Source organism: Taudactylus pleione, unplaced genomic scaffold (genome assembly GCF_031769625.1).
Source record: "Taudactylus pleione unplaced genomic scaffold, aTauple2 ptg000201l, whole genome shotgun sequence".
NCBI classification, from domain to species: Eukaryota; Metazoa; Chordata; class Amphibia; order Anura; family Myobatrachidae; genus Taudactylus; species Taudactylus pleione.
The window spans coordinates 49,352,676-49,375,396 of record NW_028284603.1 but is presented as its reverse complement, the minus strand read 5'-3'; the positions used below and the strand labels follow the sequence as shown (position 1 = coordinate 49,375,396).

Below are 22,721 nucleotides of genomic sequence, written 5' to 3'. Positions count from 1 at the left end.
CAGGATCAAAATCAAAAGGAGGAGCCATTATCAAGTACTTCCAAGTTAATCCATGACGTTAGTTGGAAACATGTCCGTAAAGAATCCTTAAGTGATGGGGATAAAGTATGAATATAAGGTAACCATGTACCAAAAAACTTTTCAGTAAGGTTTTCTTTATTGGTGGACGTCTCTGTCCAGTCCATTGTAAACAAAAATATAATTCTAGGATGTAATAATGTAAGATGTAATAATGTAAGAGTAGGTGGGTTAGGTTCAATCCATTGTGAGAGGATGGTCTTTTTTGCAGCTGCAGTCAATTTGGTCAGAAGTAGCTTATTTCCCTTTGTTAAGCCCTGTGAGTGTGTGTTTGTGGCTATATTCCAGAAAACCCAATCTTTAGAGATCACAAAAGCAATTTTTGGAACCTCTTTAATATAGCTATCAAGTTCACATCAGAAAACCTGTACACGTGGACAATCCCACAGACAGTGTACTATATCGGCGTCAGGTGCTGAACATTTATAACAGTTGGCATTAGGTGCATCTCCAATAATATATTTCAATTTGGGGGTATAATATGCTCTGTGTAAGATTTTGAGATGCATTTCATTATAATAGACTGATCCCAATTGTTTATTCATTTTAAGACATGAAAGAGCAATAGTCTCTATGGGGATTTGCGGGTAGACCTCCTTCCATTTTGCAAGTCATGTAGTACTTGACTCTAGATTAATAAGAGGTTGGGCACAGGAATATATAAAGGAAGTAGAAAAAGGCCCCTGTGGTTTGCGACGTAATGCACCATCCAGACGCCAGTTTACATCAGCTGCCAAAAATCCACGTAACATGGTTTGAATATAACTCATTGCCTGCAAATAAGGAAATATCGGAATAATAATGGAGGGAAATTTCTCCTGCATTTGGGAGCGAGTGAGAGGTTGGAGTGTTTGGTCGTGTAAAAACTGATAAATATATTGAATGCCACTAGTATGCCAGCATTGAAATTAGGTTGAATTGCCAGGTGAAAAAGATGGGTTACCCCATAATGGTAAAAATAGTGAGGACTGTTTGGATAAGTGGGATTTTTGATCTAATAACTCGCCATGCTATGCATGTCGTATTTATTTACATGTTTTCTTTAGCTGCGAGAGGTAAACTAAGAGGATGTGTGTAAAAGAGACACCAAATTATGGTGAGGAGTAACTGCCTGCTCCATAGAGTGCGTGGTATAAATGTTATGACATCCAGTCCATTGCTATTCGATAATTAGCGGCCAGGGCATATTGTCTGAGACATGGTAGGTTCACCCCTCCTAAATGTGTCTGTTTGAAAAGTCTAAGGTCTCTCTTATCTGGGATAATTGGTAACATTTGGAGAATGTAAAGAAATTTGGGAAAACTGATCATTTTATAAAGATGGCATCTGCCTATGTAGGATAGTGGAAGATGGGCCCATTTGTTAATATCTGTGTGTTTTTAACAACAGTGGGGTGTAATTAACAGCATATAATTGAGACGGGTGTGAAGGAACATTGACACCTAAGTAAGTAAGTGATATATTTATCTGCCCACTTAAAGGGAAAGGAGTCTCCCCATTCCACCTAGCCTCCCCAAAAAAGGCCAAGGCCTCAGTTTTAGCATAATTAATTTTAAAACCCGCTATCTCCTCAAACACTTGCAATATCTGTAGGAGGAGCGGTATAGCCTCCCTGGGGTTAGCGAAATACAATAAAAGATCATCAGCAAAGACCGAAAATGTAATCTCATGCCCTGCCAAGAAAATGCCCGCCAGCCCCCTGCCTTTTCAAAATGGCGTAGTAGGGGATCTAGGGCCAAATTAAAAAGTAGTGGTGAGAGAGCGGGCAACCTTGTCTCGTACCTCGAGTCAGACAGAATGGTCGGGTGTTTAAAGAATTTATTGTCCTAAAAGGCTTTCGGATCCTGATATAGTGTTTTGAATATGTGAATGAAATCAGGGCCAAATCTTTGGCAATTAAATATACGTATTAAATGAGACCAAGACACTCTTATCGAATGCCTTGTCAGCGTCACATACAATGCTTATGAGGAACACGGGTAATAGGAAACTCAACCATCACCCTCTAAATTTCTTTATTGACTTTTAAAATACCTAATTCCTGGAAATATAAATTCGAAGGCCACAAACCATATCCAGGGTCTGAATTACACGGCAGCACGGAGTGTGCACAGTGGCTCTGATTTGCCTATAAATAGCTTATTTTGCACAAATATAACTAGTTATAACTAGGGATGAGCATATACTATCTAGCTTTGTCTGCAGATATCTGCTTGTTGTTAATTGCCTGAAACAAAAAAAAAAAAAAGTTTATCTCATGATCAACATTTCATGGGACTTCCTCCACCTCTTGTAATCTTATCTTTCTCCTCTGTCTCTCATTTATTGTTCTCTGTCATTACTGCCATGAGGAATTATACCTCTGAATACAATAGTCCTATTGTCGTCTTGATAGCATATATATTTTTTTTTTTCCTTGTTTTTATTATTTTATCACAGAAATCTCCTGTATAATGCTACTTAGCAGTGCAGATCGCAGTCCTCATTATTATCATTGGGGACTATGATCTCAGCCTTATGTACCAAACTCCAAAAGCAAAGCTTGACCCCGTTAGTTTACCCCATCTTGAGATGGTATAAACTGCTTTAAGCCTATGGAGGCTTACAAGCAGCGTCTGCTTCCCCCGGAGAAGTCTTTTATAGACGTGAAGGACTTATACAAAATGCCAGGGATATAACTAGCAGGATATCGGTTACTGCAACCACTGTCGCAGAGAATTTCCCTTAGTACATAATGGGGATGCTTTCACTAAAAATAAAAATATCTGTTGATTTAGTATCTAATCTAACTAGTATATGCATTATGTTTTATTTTTATGATTCTTTTAACTTAGAACAAATAAATATTTAATTTAATATCTTTGAAATAGAAGCCATCTATTTTTTCCATTGGTTATAGTCATAGAAATTCTTTCATGTAATTTCTTCCACATTGATGACTTTACATTCATGTCTTTTACAGCTGGAGAAGAATATGAAGTCAGACCTGCTTCTAAAAGATCTGTATGTGGAAAATGCCCAGCTGATGAAAGCTCTGCAGGTGACCGAGCAGCGGCAGAAGAGCGCAGAGAAAAAGAACTACCTCCTGGAGGACAAGATTGCTGCACTCAACAAAGTTATCAGGAAAATTGCACCAGCCTCCATGGCGGTCTAGTTCTGTATCTGCACTGACAGACTGACCTGACTGCGCATCGGTACCGCTGGTCTTTGTTCCATCATATGCTCTAGCTGCATCTTCAGCCACTTATTTCAAACAATATAATAAAGAAAGCAACCTACACAATACATACATTCAGTTGCATAACAGGTGTAAAATATGTAAAAACAAATGTCTATCACACATGTAAAGCAAACCTAATCACTTCGTGGGATCCATCATCTAAAATGAAAATGTCATTGTGAACTACCTAGGAGCAGTATATAGTGACGTAGTACGTCTTATCCCATTATACCCCACAACCAGAGCCTCTCTATGCCTGTTTAGACTGCAGCTTGCTAAATGTGTGATAAATGTGACCTACTACCCCTCTGAGAATAGTCCAAGCTGTGTACAGGAGGATTCATACATCTAATTGTAATTCAACCTAGACCTCCCTGTGCTTGCTACTATCAACTCAGAAACAGGCACTGGGAGAGAAGTAATAGTTATTTTAATGGACTGCAAGGAAAATCAATGAGAGGTCCTACTATTTATTGCTCACATGCATATAGCCCATTTTCTGTAATGTGCCAGCACATTACTGCTTATTACAGTAAGGAATTTTAGCACCTGGGCTGCAAGGAACAATGAGTGAAGATACATGGCCTCAGGAATAGCCAGGAAGGCATTTTGTGGCACATGTCAGAGAATTGCATCACCCCTAAAGATTGGCACAATCATTCCTCCACTGAGCCTAAGAAAGGACTGGTATACGTGATCTAGATGTCTGGCTTCTCAACTGCCCAGGTTCCAACCATATTGGTTGTTTATGTCCTTAATGAATTATGACCTCTGCATCAAACAACGTTTGTGTTACTATATTTTACCCAGCAGCAGCACAATCTGATATAGTACAACTGTTGTGTACAGCATTTACCTTATTTTAGCTTTTGTATTACCCAATATCGAATAATCTAAAAGGCTGATTCTAGAGCACAACTATTGTATCGATTAGGTAAGAATCATAATGATATCGGAATTTGTATAAGTAGTAATATTGAAAGTGAGACTTTGTATCCTTGGTGATCTGTAACTAGGGTAAGATGTTGGGATAATTTAATTCAGTCCATGTTTGTGTTAGCTTCCACAGCTTCTTATGATGGCAAATTGTACTGCTCTGATGTGACTATGATTACCTTGACACCCATCCAGTTACATTGGGTACATACAGTCTCATCTTACTAGAAATAGAAGGTACTGTAAGTTGCATATTTTGCACATTTGTTAGTGTCACTACATTAGGAATTATCGTCTTACCATGGTACTGGCTTATCCCACACAATTAATTCCTCAGCAGTAAGGAGTCAGGTTCACGTCATATTCTAGTGTAAAAATGGCAAACAAATCCAAAACTATTGCACCATCAATACAAACGGCCATAGATTAAACAAGAAAACTAAAAGCAGAAAAATATAAAACAAATGACACTTCAAACAGGCAAATGATCTATTAGTTTAGCATAACAAAGAGCAGCAATGTACAAAGATACATCCCATGTGCAATAATCTATCATTTTGTTACTATTTGTAATAGTTGCGTTTTTACTTTTACATTCCTTATTGTTGCACTGACCATGGCAATAAGCCAATATAGGCCCTTGTAAATGTTATCCCCCCTCTAAAATGTAAGTGCATACTGTAAACCTGTTATCCAAGCCTTCAGACTGCAGGGATCAGTCATTGTGCCTGGTAACAATGTTTAGAGCTTATTTTGAATACAATTTAGTAACATTAATGCAACAGAATGTAATTCGCAGTTGGCTTTTGTTTGTTTAATGAAAGTTACACTTTGAACGCTAATGTGTCACTGGTTGCTGTTGGTACAATGCAAATTTTGCAAACAAAATCAAATGTTGGTAAATAAATACTATATGTTTCATAAGAGAGTTAGCTAAATTAATTGTTTCAACTCCAAAATTTACCCTCTTTAATGTCTACCAGCAGAGCAAATGTCTCTCCATACTAATAGCAGTATTTGAGTTACTTGAATTAAGCATTTGAAGAAGACACAGAAATATATACATTTCATTATGTAATTCGCCTTTCAATAAAATACCACATTTTTTCTAATATACATGTTTTAGAATATCACATAATTATAGGCAGGACCTAACAACATTGTTGATGCAGAAGGAACTATCAAACAATGGATTTGTTCCAATTAGCTGAGTTACATGTAATTCATATACAGCATCCTACCGTACACTACAATGGATGTTTGTGGGGAGATTAAATACATGGGATAAATATATCCTGTGCATTAAAATCCTGCTCTGAACCTTATACACTTTTTGTAAAAGCGAGTTGTTTTTTTTAAATCAATGAAAATGCGTTTTTATATATAATGAAGTGTCTTGAATGCTGTGTAGAGACAAACATAGTTTGAAGGTCAATGTTAATTACAATGTTTATATTCTTGGACAATCCAGTGTACATCTTGTTTCATCTAAATATGTACAGTTTTGTATATGAAATGTGTGTATATTTATACAGCACAGATACCAAAAAAATAAATGTACTTTTTTTTTTGCATTCATGACAATGAATTAAAAAATTGCACAATTAAATTAATGAAGAACATAAATATAGTTTGTAGAATTACTTTTAGAAATAAAATGTGGCTTCATATTATACTTGCCAGGTCGGTGAATCAGGCCAGAGGTGTGGTTCGGTCACAGTAGGCGTGTCCTCACCACAGTGCAGGGGGCCCGTGTGCATTCCCCGTGCCGGATCCCCTCCTCTCTCCCCGGCAGTCGATTGACGCGACTGGCCGGCCACCGCAGAGTCAGTAGACTATTGGCACTAGTGTGTGCCCAGTGTCTACTGCGCATGCGCAGAATGCCGGGAAAATGGCCACGGCGGCCATTTTCCGGTGTTCTGTGCAGCGCTGACACCCGACGCTGGATCACGGACAGGTGAGTTTTAGATAATATGGGTGCAGGGTGTGCGGTGCGTAGCCCCTTTGCACCGCACACCCTGCACCTATTATAGATACGCCCTGCCACAGTGAATGCACCTGCCTGAGCTGTGTGTGTCAGGTGAAGTACCTCCCAACCTGCAATGCAACGGGACAAATGTGCAGCTGGCAGGACATTGTCATTAAACTTGTTATGGTTGGGAGATATGTATTATTATTGGGGGTCTCAATAAACCTTGTTGTTGTTTTTTATATGGAAGTGAGATGCCATACTTGCAATTAAAAAGGAAAGCTTGCAAACTAAAAAATAGAAAAGTGCGCCCATCAATTGTCGATAAAAGTTTGCTTAACTTTGTTATTTACCTTGTGGAAAAAATAAGAACATATTGAAATGATTCTTACTGCAGCCTATTTTTTGCTTTTCACAACGCTATGGAAAAGTAAACCCTAATGGCATTTTTCACTGAAGTGGCAACAGAAATATGTTAAAAGTTGGTTAGTTTTATTTCTTAAGCTGCATACACACACTATTTTGTTACAAACGATTTTATGAATGATTATCTGTCAGATTATTTAAAGTGTAATGAACGATTTTTTTGAAGTACAAACTATTTTTGCATATTAACTTAATGAAAATCGTTGAGTTGACAAGTCTGACTGAAATACAAACGTGAACGAGCATGAACAATAATCGTTCATCGTTTGACTCGGAAAGTGAACGATTTTTTTAAATGATTATCGTTAAACAATATCGTTTAACGATAATCGTTCAAAAAAATCGTGTGTATGCAGCTTTACTTGTATACTCCTTTTTTATTTTTGAATTATCATTAAATATTTTGGATTTTACTTAGCATTGCATGTTTGTGTATTTACACAATGTAAGGTTGTATCTTGGGTCAAAACTGATGCACTGCACTGCACGTGGGCACAACTTTAAGTTGCTATGTAGTCTTGCATTTGCCACCTTTGAAAAGCATAGGGAAGAGGGCTTTTCAGGTTAGTTCCAACAAGATTTAGCCAAATTAAATCCTATATATATCCCTTTTCAGGCCAAGGGCCGTATTTAATTTGGAGCGAAAAGCTGTTTTCTGGCAAAACTCTTCCGCCGATTTCACTTATCCCCGTATTCAATTTTAGCATCTTTTCGCCGGTGCAAAAACGCAATGCAATGTAATAGGAAAAATAGTGTCGCCTATGAATACCCGACGGAAAAAAGTGCAGAATTGGGGTTTTGGGGTGCAGAGGTGCGGAAACCACTCTGCACCATTTGTACAACCCCCTTGATGCAAACTGCGTCAAAAAAGTACACCCCAAAAAAGCACTTAGAATTTTTTCACACATTTTCAAAGTGGGGGTACAACTTCAAAAACTAGCGAAAGGCATTGGGGGGGTGGGGGGGGGGTTGGGTCTGCAAGTATGGGGGAGGTTTTTTTTATTGCAGGTGCTTGCTGAAGGTGCATTTTTTGGTGCATTTTAAAGCTTGATTTTAGTGATTTTGAACTATGCTTGCACCCATTTTCATGTACCCCAAATTTGATGGGACTACTAATTTTTCCAAAAAAAGTAGAAAAATGCTATTCTTCACTACTTGCTCAAAGACACTAAATAGCACCTATTGAGACCATTTCAAAACCCCAAGTACCTTTTAGCAGGGCTATGCGGGGGTACCCATAGTGAACCCTCATATACGAGCATCTTTAGGGAGGTGTCAGGCTGATTTCCCCAAAAACTACAGGAGTTTTCGCCAATTTGGAATTGAATGCGATGACAGCGAAAAGTCCGGCGACCGACTTTTTTGCTTCAAATTGAATATTATGCCCCCGGGATATTTTTGGGTCAACTCGGGTCCTGGCATAGTCTGAAAGGGTCAACCCGGGTTGTGTGTCTCGGGGGTCTTCATCCGGGTCAAGGCCAGGGTTATTTCCGGGTCCAATCCAGCTCAGCTATGGTGTCAAAGACACGACCCAATTATTCAACCCAGATTACAATAAAAAGATCTCATTGGCAGCTGAGGAGCGCTGACACCCACCTTTCATGCCAGGGGTGGGGAATCCTGTTAGGATCACCTATCATTGTGGCCAGACAGGAGGAGATGGGGTGACGCTGCAGGTGCATTGGGGTCAGCAGAGTACTCTGAGACTGGCTGCTGCAGGAAACTTTTCTGCTAGTAGCTTATTGTGGACTCCAAAACTCTTCCTGTGGAACTTTAAGTAGAAGATCTTTTTAAACTGCTTTAAGGTGCATCCTTCCATGTGACACATTTAGAAATTCTGTGTTACTGCCTTTGCTAGGTAGTGGATCTCTACAACCTGAGTAAGGCATGTGCATGGCCACCAAAGGTTAACATCTGGCAATGACCAACCATTTGTTTTTAAAAGGGATTTATTAATGCAAAAATACCACAGTTGTGTCTATCATCAATGTTGGGATATTACATCTTTTCATCAGTTTGGTGGCATTTATGAGATTCTGAGTTACCTTATATAGGTGGTAATTTCCATATCACACTCCTGAACTGTTGCCACCTTAACTCTGGCACATAAACTTATTACCACTGTGCTGGGGTACTTTTAATTGTAATGCTATATGGAGTTACCCACGTCTCAAATAATGACAGAGGAAATTATGGGAACTGTTAGTGTGAAATTTACATTTCCAAGATTCTTCAGGATCTTCTAAATCCTGAACACAACATTCAGTTGTTTGGACTTGTGATTGGCCAAAGGCTCCCTCTGACACATTCAGTTGTTTGGACATGTGATTGGCCGAAAGCTCCCGCTGATGCTTTATACTCTTAGCAGCTGCGCCTCAGTCAACCGGACAGTTGTGGGTCTTGCTGTGCTGTTACTAATAGGATTGTCACAGAGACTTTCCCGATTCTACTTATGTTATTTTCTATGTTTGTTTCCTTTTGTTCTATGAAATGTGTGCAGTTACGATTTGTTCCTGTTGAACATGGACATTTTTGTTTGGGACCAGTTTTATATTAGTCTGTAATTATATTTTTGAATCTTGCAATCACTCTGCTGAGTGACTACGATGGTGTAATGTAACGTCATCTGGCTTTTTCTTTTATCCCTTACTCAGGGTGCTGTAACAGGTTTCCTTTGCCCCTGATGAAAACCACAGATAGTGGCTGAAATGGAAATTGGGTGGAACATAATAATTGGTGTATAACTGATTAATAAAACCTTTAAATGAAATGCAGATTCTGCCTTTCCTGCTGGAGAGGGGACCATATATTTATTTGTATCTCCACAATGAGTACTAAAGGAATTGAAGAATTTGCAGAATGGTCACAGTCTTTGGGAGGACTGATATCTACAAGAACTCATACCACTAATGCAACTCAATACAATATTAGACTGAAGTGCCACAACATGATCTTTTTAGCTTTAAATCTACCCTCATACACCTGAGCACACTGAACATGCGGCAGCTCAAAACACAGCAACACAAAAATGTAACGTGGACTGCTTCTGACATTGAACTGACCATAAGGATGCCCGATCTCACCGGCGAACAAGGAAAGGTCATATACAGGCCACACCTGAACACTACTTTAATTATGTTTTTCCCCCATTCACTAATCGGGCTACCACTTGAAATAGATGTCGAGTTCCACCGGCAGAGTTTTATTAACTAAGCTATGTACATGTGCAACAATTCAACTATTTGTACATAAAGAAAGATACATAATTGGAGGTGAAATAAAAAAACTGCTTGATTTAGGCCACAGGTTCTCAAACTCTGTCCCCAGGACCCCAAACGGTGCATGTTTTCCATGTCTCCTCACAGAATCACAAGGGAAATAATTAGCTCCACCTGTGGAACCTTTACAATGTGTCAGTGAATAATGAATACACCTGTGCTCCTGCTGGGTGACTTGGAAAACGTGAACTGTGTGGAGTCCTGAGGGCCGAGTTTGAGAACCACTGATTTAGGCTAATAAGTTTTCATACAGCATTTATCAAGTGGGTAGTCTCCTTGCTGGATTTGCTTTTTGTTAAGAGGATAATTTTATAACACGAATGTATCAGTGCGATTACAAATGTAACCATACAACTAAACTGTAATGTGTAAAAGTGGAGCAAAATAGCTGCCTAATGTATCCTACATTATCCTAAAGACCACTGTTTATGGTGTATTAGCTTGTACTGTAAACAACCATTGTCATTATCTATAATGATGAGGATTAAAGGTGTATACACAACGATTTTTAACTATATCGTTTATCATTCAATCGTTGAAAAAATCATTCACTTTCTAAGTTAAAACTATGAACGATTATCATTCATGCGCGTTCACGTTTGTAGTTCAGTCAGATTGACCAACTGAACGATTTTCATTAAGGGAATATGCAAAAATCATTAAAAAATCGTTCAGAAAATCGTCGGTAACAAAATAGTTTGTGTATGCAGCTTAAGAGTTAGTGCATAGCAGGGCACCTTTACAGATGCAGTCTAAAAACACTGCATGCATTTCACACGGAATAGAAAATATAAAGTTACAGGGAAAATATATCAGCGTCGATGGCAATATGGTTTATCATTTAGGAGTAGAGAGTCTATGGCAGATTAATATGTGCGATCATCATAGCTACATGCATCAGGTCATTAAATTATACATTTTAGAGCTGAAACTCACTTTAGGAATAGGACATTTCTTTATGTAACATTTGGATTAGGTAAAAGGTTGGTCAGTCAAAATAAGTGTCAACAGAAGAAGGAAAAAAAACAAACACGATATAAATTGATTTAATTATGGCAGAAATACATATATTTACATGATGCACAAAAACTACACCCTAAACCAAATACACAGAGGTCAGTAGGTGACATGTAAAGCTACTTAGGACAACACGTGCTCCAGAATGCCTTGTCGGATCAACTGTTCGCATTTCCATCTGGGCAAAAAATGCTAAAAAATAAAATAAATAAAAATAAGTATAAGCAGATAATTGTAGCCAGCATATATCAATTATAGTTATTTTCTTTTAATTAACTGTTTAGTCATATGTTTAACCATTTAGCAAACAATAGATCTCACATTGGTATTACCCCCACATCCACTAGTGGTAATGCGAGGTCTGTAAAAAGTTTGGTGAATGGTCTGTATGCAATGCTTGCAACAAGGTTGCTCACGTGCACTGACATGCATGGACATGTCTGGACCTGCCCCCAGTCAGGGTTTGCCCGAGGCCGCCACCGCGCTGCCATTGCACTCATTTCAACAGAGTGTCCCGAGCAGTGTGCGTCAAGCAGCAATGGAGCAACGACATAACATTTAAGTTACGTTTCAAATTGGGTAAATCGGGGATGGGGACACACAATGTTGGTGAAAGTGTACGGGCAGGATGCTGAGAGTAGAAAACGTGTGTACAATTGGTTTGTACGCTTTCACAGTGGCAAGGAATCGGTGGAAGACTAACGCCATTGCTGTTCCGACGCACACTGCTGTTGAAATGAATGCAATGGCAGTGTGGTGGCGGCTGCCTCGGGCAAACCCCGACTGGGGGCAGGTCCAGACATGTCCATGCATGTCAGTGCGCATTAGCGATCCTGTTGCAAGCGTTGCATACAGATATATCAGACCATTGACCAAACTTTTTAGACAGACCCCGTAGATCTCTGAGTGGCAATACCACCCCACAGGTGCATCCATGTCCCCACTGAAATATTCCAACCCTGCAGTGGCAATACATCTTGCAGTGGCAACCCCAGGTGGGTTTACCCCCTCCTTCCATTATGAAGAGCAATGTATCAGGTACAGGAGAGTAGCTGACAGGGCTGAATGGGGGGCGGAGCCCATCAGCACTGTCTCTCTCTCCCCCCCTCCCCCCTTCTTATATGGAAAGTTTCTTTGAGGAAGCTGCACGAGGCGCATAAGCGCCCTCCTCCTCCGTCCAGGGGGCAGTTAGACGTTTGAGTCCGAGGAGCATGAGGGTAAACTACCAGAAGGGGAGGATCTCCCTGAGTGGGAGTATCCAAAGCAGTCATTGGGCCAAGTTGTGGAAGACCTCATTACTGCGGCGCGGCAGTCGCTAGACTGTCTGGACTTTGATACCCAGGCGCAAGCGGTGGGCCCGTTCAAGCGTCAACGCAAGAGGGTTGTTTCTTTCCCTGCTTACACGGATCGCTCAGATCTCCTGGAAGAGACGTGGATGGCCCTAGACAAGAAATTCTCTATTTTTTTGAAAGTTTGCGTCTCTTTATCCACTTTTGCCAGACCAGGTCACCAAGTGGGAGCAACCACCCAAGGTCGATGCAGCAGTGGCACATTTGGCTAAGCACACTGCGCTTCCTGTGCAGGATTCGGCGTCCCTCAAGGATAAGAAATTGGAAGGTTGCCTTAAGTCCATTTGTTTTTTTGGCGCGGGAGTCGTTATTCGACCTTTACTGGCCTCAGCGTGGGTCGTTTGGGCCATGGAGACCTGGGCTCGTTGCCTGAATTCAGGGGGACTTGTCCAGAGAGGCTTTAATGGATTTGGTAGAACAGCTTCGCGGGGCAGCTGAATATGTGTGCGAGGCCGTCCAGGATGGTACTCTGATAGACTCCAGGGTTTCAGCTATGGCCATCTCGGCTCAAAGGGCACTCTGGCTCCTGAGAAGCCTAGTGCCTGACGGGGTCTCTGCCCACCCTGTCCGGTCGGGGGTAGGCGGACGCCTGCTCTACAAGGATGGGATAACTGTAGTTTCCCATTTGGACGATCTGCTGGTGAAAGCAGATTCAGTTTCCCAGTTGCAGGCCCATCTGCACCACACGGTTCAGGTGCTTCAGGATCATGGCTGGATCCAGAACTTTGACAAGTCTCACCTGACACCTTGCCAGCGCCTGATGTTCATGGGAGAGATCTTCGACCCCTCGCCCGTCCATCCGGCTGTGAAAGAAGCTGTTGGGCTCAATGGTCTCCACCTTCGAGACCACTCGCTGGAGTTCCAGTGGGAAAGTCTCCACAATTGGGTGAGTCGCACGGAGGACCTCTCCTCTCAGCATCTGGTGCTGTTGGACAGCACTCGGCAATCCCTTCATTGGTGGCTGGTTTCCGATCACCTGCACCAAGGTCACTCATTGGCCACTCTAGACTGGGTCATTGTTACCACAGACAAGTCTCCTCGGTTGGGGAGCTGTGACGTCGAACCTTCAATTTCAGGGACTTTGATCGGCAGGGCAGTCTCTGATGACTACCAATGTGCCGTGCCATCTATCTGGCTCTGTTGGGAGCCCATCTATCCTGGCCGATGCACAACCAGTCGGACAACGCCACAGCTGTGGCATATGCAAATCATCAGGGCAGCACCAAGAGTGCAGCAGCTATGGCGGAGGCGGCCCACATTCTCAATTGGGAGGAGTCCTTTGTTCCGGCACTCTCTGCAGTGTTTATTCCAGGAGTGGAGAACTGTGAGGCGGACTTCCTCAGCAAGAACACCTTTCTGCCGGGAGAGTGGCATCTCCATCCAGATGTCTTCCAGCAGTTGGTCCGGATGGCATTTCAGCAAAACTGCAAGGTTCCCCGATTTTGTGCAATATCCAGGGACCCACAGGCCTTCGCAGTGGATGCCATGACTGTGCCGTGGCAGTTTCTGCATATTTTTCCTCCGATTCACATGTTACCTCGGGTATCCCGGCGTATCAGGGAACAAGTTCCGGTGTACCTTGTGGCTCTGAACTGGCCGTGCAGGTTGTGGTACGCCGCAGTTCTCAAGCTGGCCGTAGGTCCATGTTGGAGTCTTTCGCAGCAGCCGGATCTGCTCCTGCAGGGTCAGTTTCAGCACGAGGACCTTCCTTGCTTGGCTTTCACGGCCTGGCTTTTGAGACCAAGCTCTTAAAGGCTAAGGGATTTTCCCCTTCTGTACTCAGTACTTGTTGCAGGCCCGGAAACTGGTTTTGTCGCAAAACTATCACAGGGTCTGGAAGATCTACATCTTGTGGGGTGAACGGCACAAGGTTCACACATCCCGGTCTCACCTGCCAAGGCTTTTAGCTTTCCTTCAAGCAGGTCTGGAAGCTAGCTTGTGGTTTCGCTCCTTAAAAGTTGAGATTTCGGATCAATCAGTTTATAGCCCTCCTGCTATAGGTTCGGACTTTCTTGCAGGTTCAACCCGTTTCAGCCACCAATGGCTCTGTGGGATCTGACCTTGGTCCTTTCCGCTCTTAAGCAGGCTCCTTTTGGAGCCTTTTGATATTTGAATTGTCACGTGGAAAGTGGTTTTCCTTATGGCCATTGCCTCAGCTTGGCGGGGCTCGGAATTGGGGGCTTTGTCTTGCAAACCGCCGTTCCTCATTTTTCATGATGATAGGGCGGTATTCTGAACAGTACCTTCATTCCAACTGAAGGTTATTTCGGCTTTCCACCTAAACCAGGACATTCTTTCCTGTATTTTCCCCCATCTGAGACTTCCCAGGATCGGGAAGATCTGTCTATGTTGGAAGTAGTCTGGGCCGTGCGGATCTACTTGGACAGGATTCTCTAAGACGCTCAGAAGCGTTGCTGGCCGGATCCAACGTGCGATGGACTGGTTAGAAGTCGATCAGTCATTTCTCGGGCCTATTCTGATGCAGGGCAGCCAGCACCTGCCAGGGTGTCTGCTCATTCTACGAGGGCGGTGGTGATCACCTGGGCAGCATGTCATGGGGCCTTGGCTGAACAGGTCTGCTGCTGGAGTGGGGGTAAGAACACTCCCCCTTCCGGTGATCTCAGCAAATCCTGTAAAGCATCAGCCTGTCATGCCTCCTGGCCAGCCTTAATGTACATGAACGAGATCTCATTATGACCCAATTGTGCATGCGCAAAGACAACGGGAGTCAGTAATCACCCTGGTAAGTAACAACACTACTGGCCCAGTGACAGAAAGGTTAGCTTTTCGTTGCTTCATAAGGGATGATCACGCTTCAATTATTTGTAGACTGAAGGTGCCGCTTGAGAAAATCTTGTTTTGTTCATGGAAAGCCTTTTAGTACATGTCAGAGAAGCAGAATAACCCCTCTTTGGCACAAACGTAATAAAAGGGGTTGCCACCACTTGATATATGTAACTCAATATTTCATACCAGCTGATTCCGACCGGTACCAATTCGCCTATAGGACAAAATAGTCAATACAGTAAGTATTGCGTCCTCTGTTGATCTATGTTTTAAGTCATTTAGAAAATAAAATACCTATTCTAGGACTATTTGTGGATTTATTTGTTCAGCTTTTAACGCGATTATTCCATCTACAAGCAGGAGTAAATTTAGGTATAAGAGGCTATATTTGTAACTGGAATTCTTGGTGGACAGGTCACAATTTATTAAACTGGGGAACTTTATTTCTGGCAGAATGATAATCACTAAATCTAATGCAAAAATTTTCTCTTCATTTACAACTTTTTCAAGTTTCAAGAAGATCTTAACAGTTGCAGATGACACAGCTATTATTGGTTTAATAAGCAATGAGGACAAACTACAGGACTGAAAGACAACTACTCACTAGATGGAATGAGACAAATATTTGTTTTAAACATTAAAAAGAAGAACTTGTAGTTGATTTTATGCGGACAATATATCTAAGGGACGATTCCGTTTTGCAGATGCCACTATGTTCCGCCAATGATTGCCTCGCTATAGCTGTGGGTGACCACCCACAGCTATAGCGAACGGCCAAGAAGATGGTCGCGATGGTCAAGACAATCGGGCTTGCGACGAGACCCTTGTGGTAGTGTCTCGTTGCAGCAAGCCCTAGAGTGCTTTCGGCTCTACCAGAGCCGAAAGCACTCCCACTGACATCACCCGTGGGAACGCCTCCGTCTGGCCATCCACGCCGTCGGCCTGCCCACCAAAGGGGGCGTGCTGTCACTCAACATCGACAGCACGCCCCCTTAGGTACGAGACCCGGAGCGACGGCTGGCCCATCGCTATCCGGGTCTCGCGCATGCGCATGACAGAGCCGGCTCAGTCGTGCACATGCGCACTGGGCCACCATCGACCCGCTTGCGAGCGCTCAGCATTTGAGAACCACTGGTTTAAATGAATGCCTTCCAAAAAGGCACTAAGAGGACTATTAAGAGTCGTAACAACACAATTTCAAAAATATATATTTCCTTCAGCAATTGATAGGATAAAGGTGAAATAGCGCACTTTACGTTTTATGCACACATGTACCTCTTTTTCAATTTAGGTTTATGACTTATTCAACGGCAAAGTTTGAATGAATATGAATTAAATTTATCCAGAGTCACCAATGACACCATTGATGAAAAACTGTAAACATGATCACCGCACTCAATGCTCTATAGCCATTGTGATGACCACTTCAATACAATGAAAGCAGCAGTGTGCAACAATTATTTGTATTGGTCTTAGTCAATGTTAGGCCTGTTAAGACACTCCTAGCATTAAGACACTCCTAGCATTAAGACACTCCTAGCATTAAGACACTCCTAGCATTAAGACACTCCTAGCATTAAGACACTCCTAGCATTAAGACACTCCTAGCATTAAGACACTCCTAGCATTAAGACACTCCTAGCATTAAGACACTCCTAGCATTAAGACACTCCTAGCATTAAGACACTCCTAGCATTAAGACACTCCTAGCATTAAGACACTCCTAGCATTAAGACACTCCTAGCATTAAGACACTCCTAGCATTAAGACACTCCTAGCATTAAGACACTCCTAGCATTAAGACACTCCTAGCATTAAGACACTCCTAGCATTAAGACACTCCTAGCATTAAGACACTCCTAGCATTAAGACACTCCTAGCATTAAGACACTCCTAGCATTAAGACACTCCTAGCATTAAGACACTCCTAGCATTAAGACACTCCTAGCATTAAGACACTCCTAGCATTAAGACACTCCTAGCATTAAGACACTCCTAGCATTAAGACACTCCTAGCATTAAGACACTCCTAGCATTAAGACACTCCTAGCATTAAGACACTCCTAGCATTAAGACACTCCTAGCATTAAGACACTCCTAGCATTAAGACACTCCTAGCATTAAGACACTCCTAGCATTAAGACACTCCTAGCATTAAGACACTCCTAGCATTAAGACACTCCTAGCATTAAGACACTCCTAGCATTAAGACACTCCTAGCATTAAGACACTCCTAGCATTAAGACACTCCTAGCATTAAGACACTCCTAGCATTAAGACACTCCTAGCATTAAGACACTCCTAGCATTAAGACACTCCTAGCATTAAGACACTCCTAGCATTAAGACACTCCTAGCATTAAGACACTCCTAGCATTAAGACACTCCTAGCATTAAGACACTCCTAGCATTAAGACACTCCTAGCATTAAGACACTCCTAGCATTAAGACACTCCTAGCATTAAGACACTCCTAGCATTAAGACACTCCTAGCATTAAGACACTCCTAGCATTAAGACACTCCTAGCATTAAGACACTCCTAGCATTAAGACACTCCTAGCATTAAGACACTCCTAGCATTAAGACACTCCTAGCATTAAGACACTCCTAGCATTAAGACACTCCTAGCATTAAGACACTCCTAGCATTAAGACACTCCTAGCATTAAGACACTCCTAGCATTAAGACACTCCTAGCATTAAGACACTCCTAGCATTAAGACACTCCTAGCATTAAGACACTCCTAGCATTAAGACACTCCTAGCATTAAGACACTCCTAGCATTAAGACACTCCTAGCATTAAGACACTCCTAGCATTAAGACACTCCTAGCATTGTGGATAAAGGGAGCCATACCTGGGTTCCGGACTATAGATAGGCAGTAATTAGTTAGACAATGTCTAGATAGACACCAGATGTTAGACAAGGATAAAAGTTTGACACACTAAAGTTAGACATGTAAAAAGTTTGATGGGTACAAAAGGTCTACAGGGTCAAAAGTTTGACATGAAAATGATAAAAAAAAAAACAAAGTCGACCATTTTTGTGTCTAATATTTTTTTAGGCTTAGGGTTAGGCATTTATCCCCAAGGTTAGGCACCATGAGGGAGGGTTAGGGTGAAGATTAGGGCTAAAAAAAAAATCAAAAGTTGTCGACACTTTTTTTTAAAGTTTAGGGTTAGACACTTACCCAGACAGACGGTTAGGGTTAGGATGAAGATAAGGGCTGAAAAAAAAAAAAAGTCGACCTTTTGACCCTGTCGAACTTTTTACATGTCTAACTTGTCTGTGTCAAACTTTTATCCTTCTCTAACATCTGGTGTCTATCTAGACATTGTCTAACTAATTACTGTCTATCTTATACAACACCGTGCCATGCCTATGGTCAGAATTTTAACCAGACATGTAAAAATTTAAAATTTCCCTTTAACACCTGGTTACAGAGTGAAGTCAATTCAACACTTATTTTCTGACAGAACTTACCTGGCTGTTTTTCTTTAGTAGAATTGTTGTGCCATCTTCAATCTCAAACTCACCATAGTCTCTTAAGCAGCGTACCTGAACAGGTGGGACAAGGAGTTAGTAGAATAAATCTGCAGCCATAGTTAATCCAACGTCAAGATAATTGTAGTGCTGGCATTACGGTAAATCCATTGACCTCTATTGTGAATTTCTTTTTACCATGAAACCTAAATTAACATAAAACATAATGCAGATATGTTGCTCTACATGACCAAGTGTTAAATACAGTAACCAGTCGCCATCTGTAACATCTGCATAAAGCACAGGAGTCCTCCTTCGTTTCTATGCTACAATTCAGCCCTCTCCCCGATTTGCACAGACCATTATGTTAGATATTAGATGCCAGCATGAAAGACTGGTATATTAGGAAATACTAATTGGTGTCTTTGTTTATGGACTGGAAGAAAAGCATCGACACCTTCAGCATAGAATGGATGGATGACAAAACTCAGTACTGAATTAAACAGAAAATGGATCAGATGGTTTTCTTTAAAGAAACAGTAGAAGTAGAGGATAAAACAGGGTCATTTATCCAGGCAACAAAAAAATCTGATTTGTTCTCTCTGGATCAACAATTCGTATTTATGAAAGGTTAAACGTCATGGACCTACATCCAACCCCTAGACCCAACCTTACTATGAAAATGTATAAAACCACAAATTAGTTTGCCAAGTTATAGCCTTAGAACACTTTGTACTACACCTATCCTATTGTGGGCTTCTATTCTGAAGAAATCACTCAATTATATGGGATATGCACAGGGGCTTAGAAGACCTATGGGGGCCCCATAGCAGCAGCCCTTGGATTTGCATTAGCACTGACCTCAATGTACAAACTTTTGGGTGGCTTCATGTCTTGTGTAATATCCAGTCCTTCGTCGCCTCCCAGAGACCTCATGTACATAGCCAATGACTTTTTGTATTGATTAAACCAGTCAGTCTATGGACAAAATGGAAAGCAAAAAATTAACACCTGATGTTTAACTGACGCATTAGCCAACACCGTGCTGCAATCACGTAGTCTATGTAAGATGGAGACTTTACTTATGCAAAAAGTTACCAGGGAAGAGGGAAAATTGGGAGAAATACGACGCACAGGTAAAAAGATTCCTAATGTGTTCTATAATCAAAAATGAGACCATAAAACAAAGACAGGAGATAACAATAAGCAAATTAAGACCACTATACCTTATCAGATAATAATAATGTGAGGACAGTTTACAATACAAAACGGCAGTGGCGGTGCTCACCAGAGTAAATAATGGATACGAAAACAGAAGAAAAGAAACTATTATGTGAGCACTCCTTTTATCAGAAAATGTATGTATTTTAAAATCTAACTTTTAATGTATTATATCTAAAAATGAATAAAATTTAACACATTTATCCAACATACACCCTGTATGAAAATTCTATGTTGTAGTATCTGCAATGGTATATCCCTATTCAATGTTCATACATTAAGTATAAAGGTACTACAAACAGCATACGGACATCAGATGTAAACATACAACATAACAGTACATTTTTATACACTTTATACAAGAAAACGTTTACAGTATATATAGGAAACAACAAAATATAAGACAGCACTGCGACTCTAAATAAATTAGAATGCAATATATCATATTAATAAATCCCAACATTTATAATGAGGTTTGACTAAACCTTCTCTTAAGGCGACCATACCTCCCAACGCACGTTTCGCCTCTAAAGCTTGTCCACGGGAGAAGTCACGTGGGACGGCGTTGCTTCATAGTATAGTATTGTGTGCAGGTGCTGTCAATCTATGACTGATTAGCCATGATTGGCATACTCTCAAACTTATTATATTTAGATTGTGGGGACTTGGATCAATGGGCATATATAAACCTGTTGTAAATAAGGTCTTTTTCCATTAATAATTAGATATTTATACATCTGGTAAATTAAAAAACTATACACATCTCAACATTAATTGTGCTGAACGAAAAAGAGGAATAGTGGATCTATACCCTGACCTTCCTTATTTCTGTATCGTTTAGGACACTGTGCATGTATTTATTGGTTCCTTTTGTTTGCAGGGCTTAGATGTGGCTAATCTCAAATTATTGCTATCTGTGATATTCAAATGTTTCTCTTGAATATTTCGCCTTAAGAGAAGGCTTAGTCAAACCTCATTATAAATGTTGGGATTTATTAATATGATATATTGCATTCTAATTTATTTAGAGTCGCAGTGCTGTCTTATATTTTGTTTTATGGTTTCCTATATATACTGTAAAAATGTTCTTGTATAAAAATTTACTATTTTATGTTGTAGGTTTACATCTGATGTTTGTATGCTGTTTGTAGTACCTTTATACTTGATGTATGAACATTGAATAGGGATATACCATTGCAAGTACTACAACATAGAATTTTCATTATTGTCCACAGGGTGTATGTTGGATAAATGTGTTAAATTGAATTTTTAGATATAATACATTACAAGTTATAATTTTAAAATACATACATTTTCTGATAAAAGGAATGCTCACATAAGTTTCTTTTCTTCTGTTTTCTTATGCAAAAAGTTACCAGATTAGACAAGTAACTTGGTAATGTTTCTATTATAAAATTTGGTTCATGACCATTTCATCAATATCTTATGTTTAAATGAAGCCTCACTGAAATATGGGAAACAGTTACACATTAATGGTGCATACACACGATCAGATTTTTTCTTCAGATATGGACGATAACGATTTAAAAATCGTTCAGTCGTTCATATCTGAAGGAAAATCGTTCATATCTGACAAGCCTGAACGATGGACGATCAACGATGCGCGTTCCCGTTTGTCAGATAACGATATCTGACATCTGATGGGTTTGCAGTCAGACTTGGACGATTCCATTCATTTTAATGCAGTCAAAAATCGTTCAATCGTTCAAATCGTTCAAAACTTTGGTCAAATCGTTCAAATCGTCCAATCGTTCATCTGACAAGTCTGACAAGTCTGACAAATCTGACCGTGTGTACGCTCCATAAGATAGATTTCTAGGTACAAATTATTGCTGATTAATGGAAGACTTAAAGAACCTGGCCCAGCAACAACAATCTATTCCAAGTGCAGAGCACTGTGTGCCAATATGTGCCAGTTACGGTGGAGCTGCTATGGCCGTTCATTTACTTCTTGTACAAAATGTGATAAATCAAAGTAACATTTTCCCCAGGCCTCCACAATAAAATCAATTTAAGGGATAGTTACCCACAAAATGAACACTCTGTTTTGAGGTTGGGGGGGCATTCTGAAGACAGAAGATAACTTACTCAGGGTTTCAGCTTTTAAGTTATACAGAAGGCTCCCACAAGAAGCCTGCCAGTGCTCCGCTCACTACAGCATCTTATGGGCAAACAACATACTGCAGATCTTATGCTGGGTACATAGTGGCCGATACATCGGTCGTTCAGTTGAATGGCCAATATATTGTGTGTTTGTCAGCCAGTGTGTACAGATGATATGTCTGAACGACTAAGTTCGCAGACGTATCGCGTCGGCTTTGCAGCACAGTCGAAGGCCGATAGATCTGCAGATGTATCGGCAGAGTGCTATGTGTACGGGCAGTCAGCCGACCGCACATACACTTGCTGCAGAGGCCGCTGATGACTGACATCACAACTGGGCAGGCACATGTAAATGCCCGCCCAGTTTTGACATCAGACAACACATCAGGCCAACAATTAGCAAGTGTGTATGCACATACCAATCGTCATAGTCCGATCCATCATACTAGTGTGTACCCACCTTAAGTAATAGTTTACAGGTCAGCTACAGTGCTGGCATTTTAAAGTATAAAATGTTTTCAGATAATTGATGTGTTGTCCACCAACAAATGACTGCCAGGGAGAGAGCTGAAGTGGGAGCCAGGCAGTGGCCGGCGTAGTTTTCAGAAATGAAAATGAAGCAATCTTCAAATCAATAAGCAGATAGTGAACCAGTAGGTAAAAGTTATCAACAGATGACAAGTAAATAGATGAAATAACCTCTTCTGCAGACATATGGAACCTCAGGGTATTTGGAAGCACGCTGCCATACTCCCATCGGAGAGCGCGGATCCTAAGCAAACGGTCATACCTGGGAATAGCAAAAACAGATCCAAGATAAAAATTACCTCGTC

The 22,721-nt window shown here is 41.0% G+C and overlaps 2 protein-coding genes across 5 annotated transcripts in view; one reads left to right on the top strand and one right to left on the bottom strand.

Moving 5' to 3' along the window:
• Positions 1–5,808, top strand: part of NINL (ninein like) — a 172,109-nt gene extending 166,301 nt beyond the window's left edge. For all 4 annotated transcript variants that reach the window (XM_088477366.1, XM_088477369.1, XM_088477368.1 and 1 more), the window contains one exon: positions 3,041–5,808. In XM_088477366.1, the coding sequence (XP_088333492.1) occupies positions 3,041–3,232 (192 nt within the window). In that variant the 3' untranslated portion in view covers positions 3,233–5,808. The remainder of the gene's footprint in view (positions 1–3,040) is intronic.
• A 5,129-nt stretch (positions 5,809–10,937) lies between these two features.
• Positions 10,938–22,721, bottom strand: part of GINS1 (GINS complex subunit 1) — a 29,372-nt gene continuing 17,588 nt past the window's right edge. The window contains exons 4-7 of the mRNA XM_088477365.1: positions 22,588–22,678; positions 19,405–19,521; positions 18,544–18,618; positions 10,938–11,116 (exon numbers count right to left, since the gene is read on the bottom strand). Of these exons, the coding sequence (XP_088333491.1) occupies positions 11,048–11,116; positions 18,544–18,618; positions 19,405–19,521; positions 22,588–22,678 (352 nt within the window). The 3' untranslated portion in view covers positions 10,938–11,047. The remainder of the gene's footprint in view (positions 11,117–18,543; positions 18,619–19,404; positions 19,522–22,587; positions 22,679–22,721) is intronic.